Consider the following 12460-nt stretch of genomic DNA (forward strand, 5'->3'; position numbering starts at 1 on the left):
TTTTTGTATTTGGTTTGATGGACTGTTTAAAAATCTTTGCATTTGTGGTCATGAAGAATGTTGTTCTGTAGTATTCATTTCTTGTAATGTCTTTTTCTGGTTTTGGTATCAGGATTTTGCTGGCCTCACAAAAAGAATTGAGAAGTGTTTCCTCCTCTTCAATTTTCTGGGAAAATTTCTGTAAAACTGGTATTATTTCTTCCTTAAATGTTTGGTAGAACTGCCCAGTTTTCTTTGCGGGAAGGTTTTAACTACAAATTCAATTTCTTCCATCTGTATAAGGGTATGTAGATGATCTATTTCTTCTTGAATGAGCTTTGGCATTTTACGTCTTTCAAAGAATTTGTCTTTTTTCCTCTAATTTGTCAAATTTATTGATGTAAATATTTTTATAATACTCCCTTACTAGCTTTTTAGTACCTGTAGAATCTGTAGTGATGTCCCGTCTCTCATTTCTGATATTGGTAATTTTTGTCTTCTGTCTTTTTCTCCTGATCAGTCTGGATAGAAATTTATAAATGTTATTGATTTTCTCAAAGAATCAGCTTTTAATTTCATTAATTTTCTCTATTGTCTTTCTGGTTTCAATTTCATTGATTTATGTTCTTTTCTTTATTATTTCATTGCTACTGCTTACTTTGAGCTTAATTTTCTGTTCTTTTTCCAATCTTATAAGCGGAAACTGAGTTAATTAATCTGAGATCCGTCTTCTTTAGAATATAGGCCTTTTCATGCTGTAAATTTCCCTCTAAGTACTGATCTAGTTCTCACAAGTTTTGATATGTTGTGTCATAATTTTCATTCAGTGTAACATGCTCTCATTTCCTGTTTGAGTTCATTTTTGATCTTTGGCTTATTTAGAAGTACATTATCTGATTTCAAAGTATTAGGGGAATTTTCCAGACATCCCTCTGTTTTGATTTCTAATTTTGTTTCATTGTAGCTAGAGAACACACTTTGTTATTGCAATACTTTTATTACAATTTGTTTTATGGCTCAGAATATGATCTATCTTGATAGATGTTCCTTGTGCACTGGAAAAGAATGAGTATTCTGTGTTGCTGGGTGGAGGATTCTATAAATTTCCGTTAGGTCAAGTTGGTTGATGGTGTTGTTTGTTTCCTCTATCCTTACTAATTTTCTCTCTACAAATTCTAAAAATTATGGAGAAAGAAGTGTTGAAATCACTAGCAATAATTGTAGATATATTGATTCTTCCATGCAATCCTATCAGTTTTTGCATCATGTATTTGTAAGCTCTGTTATCAGATGCAAAAACATTGTGGATTTTTATGTCCTCTTGATGAATTAACCTCATTATCATTAAGAAATGGCCCTCTTTATCTCTGGTAAAGAGATATGCATGCATATATATTCTTGGCTATGAAAATTATTTTGTTACGTATTAACATAGCCATCCCTGATTTCTTTTAATCAGTGTTAGTATGATATATCTTTTTCCATCCTTCTATTTTTCACGTATTTGTGTGGTACTGAAATTGTGTTTTGCTTTGTTTTGTTGTCAGCATTGTATAGTGTGGTCTTGTTCTCTTATTTGTTTTGACAATCTCTGCTTTTTAATGGGACTTTAAAACCATTTACATTTATTGTGATTCTTAATAATGTTCAGTTTAAATCTATCATCTTGCCATCTATTTCCTGTATATTCAAACTCTTTTTTCCCTGTTTCCTTTTTCTGTCATATTTTAGATTTAGATTCTTTTATGATTCCATTTTAACTTATTTGTTGACTTAGTTATAATTCTGTTATATTATTTTAGTGGTTGCTTTAGGGTTTAGAGTATACAGATTAAACTTATTACAGTCTACCTTCAACTGATTTTATACTGCTGCACATATAGCATAAGAACCTTATAACAGTATACTTTCTTTCCACCTGGACATTATACTATTGTTGCCACGCATTCGACTTCCCCATGTGCTATAAATCTCACAATATTTTATTACTTTTTGCTTTGAACAGTCAATTATATTTTAAAGAGACTGAAATAATAAGAGAAATTATCTTTATACCTACTCATGTAGTTACTATTTCCTGGGCTCTTCATCTCTTTGTGTAGATTTGGATTTCCATCTGGTGTGATCTTCCTTCTACTTGAAGGATTGCATTTAACATTTCTTGAACTGTCAGTCTGTTGATGAAGAATTATTGATGCTTCTGTAGGCCTCAAAAATTCTTCAATTTGCCTTTGCTTTTGAAAGATATGTTTGTGGAGTATAGAATTCTAGCTTAATTGTTTTTTTTCTTTCAGAACTTTAAAAGTCTTGCTCCACTATCTTCTGGCTTGCATTGTTTCTGAAAGGACTTCTGCTCTAATTCTTACCTGTGTTCCGCTGTTTGTAATGTGCCTTTTTTTCTCTCTGTTTTTCAGATTATTACTTTTTTTATAAATTTTATTTTATATATTTTGGAGTAGTTTTATTCATATTTCTTTTGCTTGGAATTAATTAAGCATCTTGGATCTGGTTCTCTGCCCTGCTAAACCTAGCTGTCTTGGCCTTTCTAGACTTCTAGCTCTGTCTCCTCGGCTCAGAGAATCCACTGCCTGGCCACCCCCTCCCTGTGAGGTGGCCTGGAAACTCTTTGCAGGCAGTATGTTGTGGCAATAATAGGGGTCCCCTGGTTCGTTTCTACTCTCTCAGGGATGACCACCCTATCAGCCTGATGTCAAATATCAAAAAAAAGATAACATCTTTTCATACATTTGTCTGATTTTTAAATTATTTCATTCAGAAGAGTAAATCTAGTCCCTGTTACTCCCTCTTTGCTAGAAACCAGGAGGTAACTTTTATTGAATATCTATTACACACAAAATACCTTACATTCTTTCGTTCATTCAATTTTATCAAAAGTCCTAAGATGAAGATACTGTTAACCCTTTTTATGGATGAGGAAGCTAGGGGATATAACAGGATTAATGAATAAAGTCATACATCCTATTAAATGACAAAATAACTGTTTGATCTCAGATGTGTTTGACTACAAAAGCGTGCTGCTTCCATATAAAACAGAGAGATAGAAAAGTTTATGAATGTGAATAAATAATATCCATTCTGTAACACTCATTTTAATCATCACCACTTTAATGAGCAGTTTAAGCTTCTTTCCCTAGTGGTGATGGCAGGGACATGATCCAGGAATGACACTTTTACATTTCCAATCACCATCTTTGTGATTTTTCTGTCTTGTCCCTTAATGATATCATGGGGCAGATTCTGCACATTTCTGGCCACTTTGGTTAGAAAAAAAAGTCCAGTCCATTTGAGGTTCCAATCTCATAAGCAATTTAAACTCTTTCCTCACTGGACTTGGAAGCGGGACGGAAGATGACCTGTTCTATCATTCTTCCCTCTCCAACCCCTTGCAGTGGAATGGCGAATATGGTGTTGTTTTGTGTACCTCCTCTCCCTTGTCTTTCCAATGCCTGACCCCAAGAGGTTGTGGGATAGAAGGGGAACAGAAAAGGCAGAGCTCTTCCTACATAACTGCTACTTTGGTGGTGCTGAGGCATTACTGGTCTTTCCCTGACTAGCCTTGTTCCATGTGCTTCTGCTGTCCTCTGCTCTTAAGATGTGTTGTTTTTGTGAAAAAGTTCCCCTTCAGTCAGACCGCCTCTGGCCCTGTCTGTGATTCTACGCCCACTCTGGGTAAAGTATTACCTTATTTGACCTAGAATCTTCCAGAGGCAATTCCATGGTTTCTGCTCCCTTATATAACCCCGTGCTCCTTCACAAGGAGCCAGGAAACTGCTGAGGTCCTCTCAGGCTCTCTCAAGGGGCCAGGGGAACTAGGATGGGTTGGGCCACCATTCCCTTCCCAGGTTCGCCACAAGAAGGCTCATTCCTGCTCTTCAGCCTTGGATTATTTATGCAAGCCTCTCCTTTTCAGCTCTGTCTCAAGAGGACACGAGTAACCAAGCTTTTCTAAGAAATCCCTCACTCATCAGCTCTGGGGGCAACAAAGGGTTGGAGGGGGGCTATTCCGTAGTTCTGTAGTTCATCAAGTCTCCCACTGGGGAGGGAGGTGCCAGTCTCTCCTTGTGGAGGCCTCCCTTTCTCTGTGGGGATTTCTTGGAACCCCACCTTATTCATTAAAATTCTAGAGGTGAGAGAATTACCTCATGGGAAGAGATGGGAAAAGAGTTACCTCCCACTGTGAGAATAATGGCTTTCTCTCTCCCTCTCCTTTTTTGCTAGGTGCTGACTGGAGGTAATGGGGCCTGTTTAGCTGCCTCTCAGTAAGTTCTGAGGGGCTCAAGAGGCACCAGTGTTGGCAGTTTTCTTTAGACTGGGACACGTCAGTGCCTCTGGTTTTCAGATAAAGCCCCAAGGCAACAGTAAAAATTCCACTTAATATCTTGGTCCGTAAACAATAGTTCAACTGGCCTTCTACTGCAGCTGTCGAAAATAGAGTCACAAAAGTTAATTTAAATTTCACTTCGCCTAATTCTGTTGTCGCAACTTGAAAATCTTAATAAGCACTGAAGTACACAAAACATGGATAGAAGCCTGGAAAAAGTCAATGCAGTGTGTAACAATGCAAAATAAACCAATTAACTACTCTCCTGCACAAAATACGCACAATCTGATGAAAAAAAAGAGTGCCTTCTTTTGGGGCCTGACCTGGTTTCTAAAAAGTAGAAGTGGGTGGGCAGGGAGGTGCAGGAAATATGGCAAAAGAGGAGCAGGGGGATGGGGAGGGAGAGGGAGAGAGAGACTGAGAACACAGTAAGACACTCCTTGCTTTCATTCTCCGCTCCCATGGACACGGCCCAGTAGGAGCACTGTGGGCCTTTCTAGGGGAGGGCTGGAAGCTGGCAGGCTTCCTTAACTCACAGAGCTATTTAGAGCTCTGGGATTGGTGCCCACACCCTGGGAGCTAGCATTCCTAATTAAGGGAGGTGGCCTGAAAGAGAGCTTTCAAGTGGATTCAGCATTCTACCCCGGGGCCCTCTCCAAAAGTCCCTTTCCTTCCCTCCCCGCCAACGCCAAACGCCTAAGTTTACTGAAGACTCAGCCTGACAGCAAAAGAAACAAGCAGCATTCTCACGGTGAGAACCCTGGGTTTGTAGGTAAGCGATACCCTGTTTTTTAATAAAAGTTTAGTCTACACCTTAGACTATAAAGCAAGCTGTCTTAAACTTTCCTTCCTGTGTCTTGACTTTAACCTCCCTTTTAATGGTAAGCTTTTTTCCAGTATTATTATTATCAAAGCCTTATTGATAACAATCCATTCATATCCCGGGCGCAGATTGTGCTCTTGGCTCTGAAATAAGTATTGTGAAAGACTCAAAGAAGAGGAAAGATGAGTCCCTGCCCATTAGTGCTGTAGAGCTCAGAGGAGGAAGTTAGCGTGGGCGTTCATAATCAGGGTACCAGAAGGGTGGAGAGGGTCACAGTTCTGAGAAAATGGGGGAGGGCAGGAAGAGGAGATTATGTCCAATCCACTGTTTCACTGGTGCTGCCCAGTCTACTTGTTCTGGAGGCCTGTGCTGTTTTGTGACCAGTAGATCCCACTCTTCGCACTTTGAAATATGGATTGTTCAGATTTGGCATGCATTATGAGACTCCAGAATCACAAGTCTGTAAGTCCCTTGAGAGTTGGGACTGTGTTTCATTCACCAGTACCCTCAGCTCTTAGCATAGCACCTGGCACGTAGTAGGATTTCAGGCTTCATAGATCCATGCATATGTGAATGCATGAACTGCAGAGGTCCTAGAATGGCTCTACCTTAAGACCGCAAATCCTCTACAGACCTCTGAGCAGGCTTTTTGGGAGCCTTACGGAATAACAGAAGGGACTTCTCTCATTGGGCAAATATGCCTTATATATGTAAAGTGTTCCTATTTTGTTCTCCCCAAAAATTGTTCATATACTTTTCACTCGATCTTTACACTCTGAATGCAGGCTGTGTAGGGAGTCTGTCATCTAGCACTATTTTATTGGCAAGGAGTCTGAGGTTCAGGGGAAAACTTCCCTCAATCCTTCTATTTCAATATGGAAACTCATTTTACTGTAAGGCAAAATTTCCCAATAGTGTGGCTTCATCTGACCAGGCAGCTGTGGATTCAGAAATAACACAGGATTGAAACTCTGGTCTCTGATTAAAAGCCAGGGGTCAGGTTCCAGTCTTGCTTTATCAGGTTAGTTGTGGTGCCTGGGAGAATCTTGTTTTATTGTCTCTAGACCATGCAGAGGATGGAGAGGCACATGGTCAGGGGACCACTGTATAAGCACTTCGATTGGGAGAGGAAGAGCGCCAAGCAGGCTGAGGCCAGACTCAGCCAAAGACTGCAGAGACTAGAGGATATCTGTCTGTACCACATGAAGCTGCTGACCAGGGAGCAGAGACAGCTCCAGAAAGAACTGCAGAGGTTGCAGCAAGGTAAGGCTTCCGGCCCTGGGAAGTGGCAGAGCAGGGCAGCAAGCTATCACCGGGCTGAGAATAACGCCCTCAGCTCAGGATGAGAGCCCTTTCAGAGACCTGGATACCATGGAAGCAAGAACTTCTGATCTCAACCTGGATTTTAGGCTGCCCACCCTTCCATGTCCCTGCCTCCCTCAATGACACAGCTCCCTGGAGCAGCCCACATGCAAACCTTCTGGAGCTAACACTTCTCAGCTTCCAGTCACTTTGGTCTTTCAAATTAGCTCTCTCTTGCTTAAATCTTTAGTTTTCTACCCTCTTCTTTCACTTTTCATTCTGCTTTCCTTTCACTATACCTGGGTTGATTTGGTTTCGTTCCTTTTTATGCCTAGTCAACAACCATTCATTGAGTGATGATTAACGTGCAAGTCACCTTATAAAAAGGAAGTTAAGAAAAAGTTCCTTGGGATTATTGACCAGAGAGCAGTATATAATGATAGCTGGCCTCTATGGGGCTCAGAAAGGAGCCTTTGGCAAATTTCAACACTCACCCATCTGACATTCAGGCCCTACCCTCCTTGTTCTCCAATGTGTCTTCACACTAGAGCCTGCAGATTTTGCTTAGGTTAGAAAATTTCAAACAGGCAATTGTAGCACAGCAATACTGTGTTTTCTTTGTCTTCTTAAGCCAGAGGACAAATATTTCTGTCATTTCCCCAAAGAGGCCTCTTTGCCTGTTAGTCATGTGCTCATATTCTTTATAATAATGCTCTCTCATAAAACCTCCTGTCTCCTAAGAATATCCCTTTCCAAATGTATGCATCCCTTAGAAGATTATCCAATTAACACAGACAACACAGTTAAGCCGTTATAACAAGAATAACATTACTAGCTTCAAAAACTAGTTCCTAGTTAGTAGTTACCCATCATCATAGAGGGAAGGGCTACACAATGCTGTCCAGAATCTCAGACCTTCCAAAGCTGTCTACGCTAGTCAGTAAAAACAGTGAAAACATGGTGACTAAGAACACAGACTCTGGACCCAAAATGTCAGAGTTGAAATCCTGGCTCTGTCACTTACTAGCTGTGAGGTCATGGGCAGTTTACTGGACCTGTCTGTGCCTCAGTTTCCTCAAATGTAAAATGGAAATGATATTACCTATCTCAAGAAATTATTTGAAGATTCGTCAAGCACTTGGAACAGTACCGAAACACAAAGTAAATGCTATGTAAGAGTTTACTCTTCTCAATCAATCAAAGACTGTTACAGAATTGAAATTCTTCCACGGTTTTGTTGAATATTGCCATAGTGTATAGTTTTTAGAAAGTAGTTCTCCTTTGTTCATCATTAAAATAACTAGATTTTAATATTACTTCAAAATTCAGCCTAGAATAGATATATCTCAGCTCTTCAAAACTACAGTCTCTTCTTACTTAAGGCAGGTGCCAGAACTCAAGAGCTCTGAAAATGATATGGCATGTTAAAGAGGACAGCCAGGTGTCATGCTTTAACGTAAAATCTTTCAGGCCTACACAGCTAATATATGGACACAAGAGCCAAGAGTAATGTCCGAACCTCTGGCCTGGGAATTATTTCTAACCTCCAGCTTTGGGTTTGAAAGCTGACTCTGAGCAAGTAACTGAACTTCTCTGCTTTCAATGTCCCTGTCTGTAATCCTGGAAAAGGATCCTAGAAGCCATTTGGTTAATACCCACCTCAGTTCTCAAAAAGAACTCTGAAGACCAGATACCTATTCTCAGGAGGATGTGCACAAGGCCAGGCCCTCGGTAGGTGGCTGTCCTCGCTCAGCAGAGTCTGCTTCAGTGACAGGTGGTGTGGAAAGAGTCTGGACCAGGAGTCAGAAAACTTTGATTCAGGGGCCTCTGTCTCCATGTGCTTTGGAAAATCATATCCTCTGTGAGTCTCAGGTTTCTTCACAGTAAAACGAGGGGAAAGGGAAGGAAACAGTATGTATTGTCTCAGTGTTTATCAGGCACTGTACTAGGCAATATTTCTACATGATTCACTTAACAAAATTGTTATTGAGATTCAACTATATACCAGTTGGTGGATTGTGTAAAATGCATATCCCCAGTCCTCATCTGTAGAGATTTGGATCCGTAGGTTAGGAATTAGGCTCAATATCCACATTTTTCACAGAGGCAGATTATTCTTGGACAGGTGTTTTGTGGACCAGACTTTACAAAACACTAGAACAGCTACTCAGATAGATGCAGGAATGTAAATACAAAAAGACATGGTCCATGACTGCAAGATGCTCACATTTAAATGGGAAGGTAGCTGTTCTTGCAAAAATTATGATAGAAAATGTGAATTGCTAAATTAGAGCTACTTACAAAGTAGAGCAGGAGCATAGGGAGGTTCTTATGTCTATAAAAGGGCCTCAGGTAAGATTTCCCAAAAGAGGCAGTGGGTAGGTAGGATCTTAGAGGAGGAGGAGAATGGAGACAGGAGGGGGGCAGTTTGTCATGAGGACATGTGGAATGAGGCCACTCCTGGCAGAAGGGACAGTATGCACAAAGGCGCATGCCTGAGCCCGGCTTGCTACAGATAAGTCAGTACTGCAGGGGCATGTAAGGGGTGAGGAGAAGGTGTAGGTGCCGTGTTTAGAGTCAAAGCGGTGTAGGCAGTGTCTCTGATCATGAATAGCTTCACAGGTCTTGCAGAAAAGTTTGGATTTCACCCTATGGGGTTTGGGAGTGGGGAGATTACATGTTCCAGTTCTAGAAGGATCACTCTGGCTGCAGTGTTTACAGTAGACTTGATAGGAGAGTTCCAAAGGCCAGGCTAGGGTTTGAAGGCCTAAACTAGGGCATTGGCCAGAGGGAGAAAATGAGTATCTTGAGATATTTAGAGAGTGGAATTGCATCTTGACTGGATCATGATCTTGAGATAATTAGAAAGCGGAATCGTCAGAGCTTTAAGATTAATTATATGTCAAAGGTAAAGAAAATCAGAGTCACAAGTGTATTGTCTGGCACAAAGTAGGCACTCAAACACACTTAAGTTCCATAACTGGACGGATTCAGGTACCCTGCCTTCACAGAGGGGACACTGGAGAAAGATCGCGTTTCAGAGAAAAGATAGCTCGTTTCTGAATATGTTGGCTCTACAGGTCTAAAATGAGGAAGAGTGACCTAGTTGGGAGAAGTAGCTCAAAATTTCTTAGTTTATAGGGAATAGATGAAGTTCTTAGATGGAAAAAACACACACCCACAAGCACACACTTACACGCACACACACACAAGGAGACAACAGAGGAGGGGCCCACGAAGGACTCTCTCTTATCTCGACTACCTCACAAAGAAGTGATAGGATGAAAGGATATTAGGAGTTTAATGTGAATTCTAGGCCCCTTATCTGGTCATATTCCCTCTGCCTGCTGCCTACTAACTCCAGTGTAGATTTAGGGAACTCACTCCCATTAGTGCAAGACTTTCAACCCCAAGTCATCATCTCATGAGATGTCTCAAAAACTAACTGGGTCCTCTTTAGCAGCTATGACTGCAAGATGCTAAAACATTAGCTCAGCGAGTGAAAAATCCACTTAATCATAGTTGCAACTCATGGCTCAGGTGGGCAGGAGGTCACATAATGGAGGTGAATGAAACAATGGGGACACCATCTCCAAGTATTGCCCACACCCAGTTATTTTGTTTTGAAAACACCATGCTTGCCAAATAAAACATTCAAACAAAACCTCTGGGCCTAGCCAGTTTGAACCTCTGATCTCGGTGTTTCTAAAGCCTCATTAACATATTCTAGACAAACACTGGAGAAGTGCTTTAAGTTTTTCTGTTTTTACCTATCATGCTAGATCAATGCAATGTGTAATGTGATCTGAGGGTATTCATATACTGGTTCTCTGCCCAAAGAACCAGTTTCCAGCATTCTTTTCCTTCTTCTCTTACTATATTAGTTTTTTAGAGCTGCCATGACAAAGTACCCAGACTAGGTAGCTTAATCGAGGAAAGTTTATTGTCTCACAGCTCTAGAGGCTGGAAGTCCAAGATCAAGGTGTTGGCAGGGTTGGTTTCTTAGGAGGATTGTGAGAAAAGGATCTATTCCAGACCTCTCTCCAGGGCTTGCAGACAGCTATCTTCTCCCTGTGTCTCTTCACATCGTCTTCCCTCTATCTGTGACTCTGTGCCCAAATTTCTCTTTTCTAGAAGGACACCAGTCATATTGGATTAAGGTTCATCCTAATGACCTCATCTTAACTTGATTATGTCTGGAAAGGCCCTATCTCCAAATGAGGTCACATTCTGAGGTACCAGCGGTTAGGACTTTAACATATGACAGTTGGGGAAGGCACAGTTCAACCCATAATACTTATTTATTAACTCAAAGCAGATATCATCAAGAAAAAGTTCTCCTCTTATTTTGGAAATGGGATTCAGCAAAGACCAGAAGATGTTCTCGTGTTCTCACCACACGGGGAGCAGAAGCACAGAGTTCCACAGGCTAATAAAGTTAGGTAAGAAAATGCTTACTAAACTGATGGATATGGCATGGAATCCCTCTTCCCAATTGACCTCTTTAAATGTCCTCTCCCTGAGGTAATGCTGCCTTCCCCTTCTTAAGACAGAGACGTTTCCTTCACACTGTCCTCACGAATTCTCACCCACTTTATTACCCCAGCTGATGCCACCCTGAAGGGGGCCACCGTCTAACAGCTTGAAAATTCAAAACATGAGCCCCTTCATTGTTTTTCAGAGATCTTTCTTCTTTGTACCTCCTTTCCCAGAGCTCTGGCAGCAAGTGTGACCCCCAAAATATACAAGACCAAGTCCCAGATGCCTCCTTTCCATCGCACTGGCCTCAAGGACCCCAGGAGAAGCAAAGAGCAGTTGCCATCTCAAAACGACAAAACTCCCGACTTCATAGAAGAGAAGTCACAAGCCCAAGAGAACGATTCTATAAACCCACCGAAGGGCAAAGACGCCAATACGGGCATCTCTCTTTTATGTCAAGATCAAGAAGTCTCTACCCAAACCCCAGACCAAGGCCTCAGTTCCAGCCCAGCTGGTGACAGTGGAATGGCACATGTTGATGAGACCAGATCAAAAGATGCCGATGGAAACCTGGACCACGACACTGGGAAACAAATTCCCCCGAACCCCATGGAATGTGCAGGAAACTTCAAAGTCAAGTCCACAACGTCAACCTACTTAGAGTTGTTTGCAAAGGTCAGAAACGCCCACTACCTCCGGCACAGGGTCCCTCCTGAGTCTGAGAGATTGCTTAGCCTTGGGGAGATATTCGGGCACAAGGAATCCTTGTAGTTCAGAGCAGGAAAGGGGTGTGAGAACAGGGCGAACATCTCAGTTACTTCCTCTCTAGACATCTAATAAACCTCACAATAACATGTATCATAATCGCTAAAGAAATGCGTTCCTCAAGTGACTGTAGTCAGCAACACAAAATATATATATGTCAATTTTATTTTAAACCCTCAGGTTTTTTTTCTTTTACTGGAATATAATCTTTCACTGAATGAGCAATGCTAGTACATAAAAAATGAGGGGAGAGACGAATCTTCTGAAAACACTTTAATCGATGCACATGTGTTGCTAATGTCATCAAAAATATAAATCTACATTGATGACTTTTCCTGAAGGGAAAAATATTAAGGGCGGGGTGGGGGGGGTAGGGGTGGTGGCGACTCCTTTGTTATAGGAGGTTCTTATGGTGCCACCTGCTGGCAGAATGGCATAGCTCTTCTGTTTGTTTTAGTTTCACATATAACAGCGAGCATGGGAACTCCATTGAACGTATGTACTATCATATGGTCTATAAATAAAACCTGCTCTCCTGCCACAGCTCTGGGCTCTTTCTTGAAGCCCTTTTTTTTGCTTCTTTCCTTTCCAGGTAGCTCCATTTTCGTTTTCTCGTTCCCACTTTCAACTTGATACTATTAAATCTTTGGATCCGAATAAAAGATTAATGAACACTACAAGAAATGTGCTCCCTCTAACATTTTCTTCCAAGAAGCAAAGCATCTGGGGAAGGCAGGCCAGGGGTGACAAAATGGATTGATGAATACTTA

General features: G+C 41.2%; 1 protein-coding gene and 1 long non-coding RNA gene across 4 annotated transcripts in view; one reads left to right on the forward strand and one right to left on the reverse strand.

Moving 5' to 3' along the window:
• Nucleotides 1-12460, reverse strand: part of LOC139081671 (uncharacterized) — a 75392-nt gene that overhangs the window by 46966 nt on the left and 15966 nt on the right. The window lies entirely within an intron of this gene.
• CCDC190 (coiled-coil domain containing 190) lies at nt 4770-12374 on the forward strand. Of its 2 annotated transcripts, none has more exons than XM_008518263.2 (4): nt 4770-5093; nt 6209-6407; nt 10765-10888; nt 11159-12374. In XM_008518263.2, the coding sequence occupies exons 2-4, from the start codon at nt 6212-6214 to the stop codon at nt 11694-11696; spliced, it is 858 nt and encodes a 285-aa protein (XP_008516485.1). In that variant the 5' UTR covers nt 4770-5093; nt 6209-6211; the 3' UTR covers nt 11697-12374. The 2 variants fall into 2 exon arrangements, with proteins under 2 accessions (XP_008516485.1, XP_008516483.1); XM_008518261.2 differs by having other exon boundaries at nt 4859-5093; nt 10762-10888.

This window comes from Equus przewalskii, unplaced genomic scaffold (assembly GCF_037783145.1).
Source record: "Equus przewalskii isolate Varuska unplaced genomic scaffold, EquPr2 ChrUn-3, whole genome shotgun sequence".
In the NCBI taxonomy this organism is placed as follows: Eukaryota; Metazoa; Chordata; class Mammalia; order Perissodactyla; family Equidae; genus Equus; species Equus przewalskii.

Excerpts from the sequence above, each read along its gene's own strand:
- CCDC190 (XM_008518261.2), top strand. The coding sequence starts at position 6,212 with ATGCAGAGGATGGAGAGGCACATGGTCAGGGGACCACTGTATAAGCAC. Across the intron at positions 6,408-10,761 it reads ACTGCAGAGGTTGCAGCAAG|CAGATATCATCAAGAAAAAG; the intron begins GTAAGGCTTCCG and ends ATTAACTCAAAG. Across the intron at positions 10,889-11,158 it reads CCACAGGCTAATAAAGTTAG|AGCTCTGGCAGCAAGTGTGA; the intron begins GTAAGAAAATGC and ends CTCCTTTCCCAG.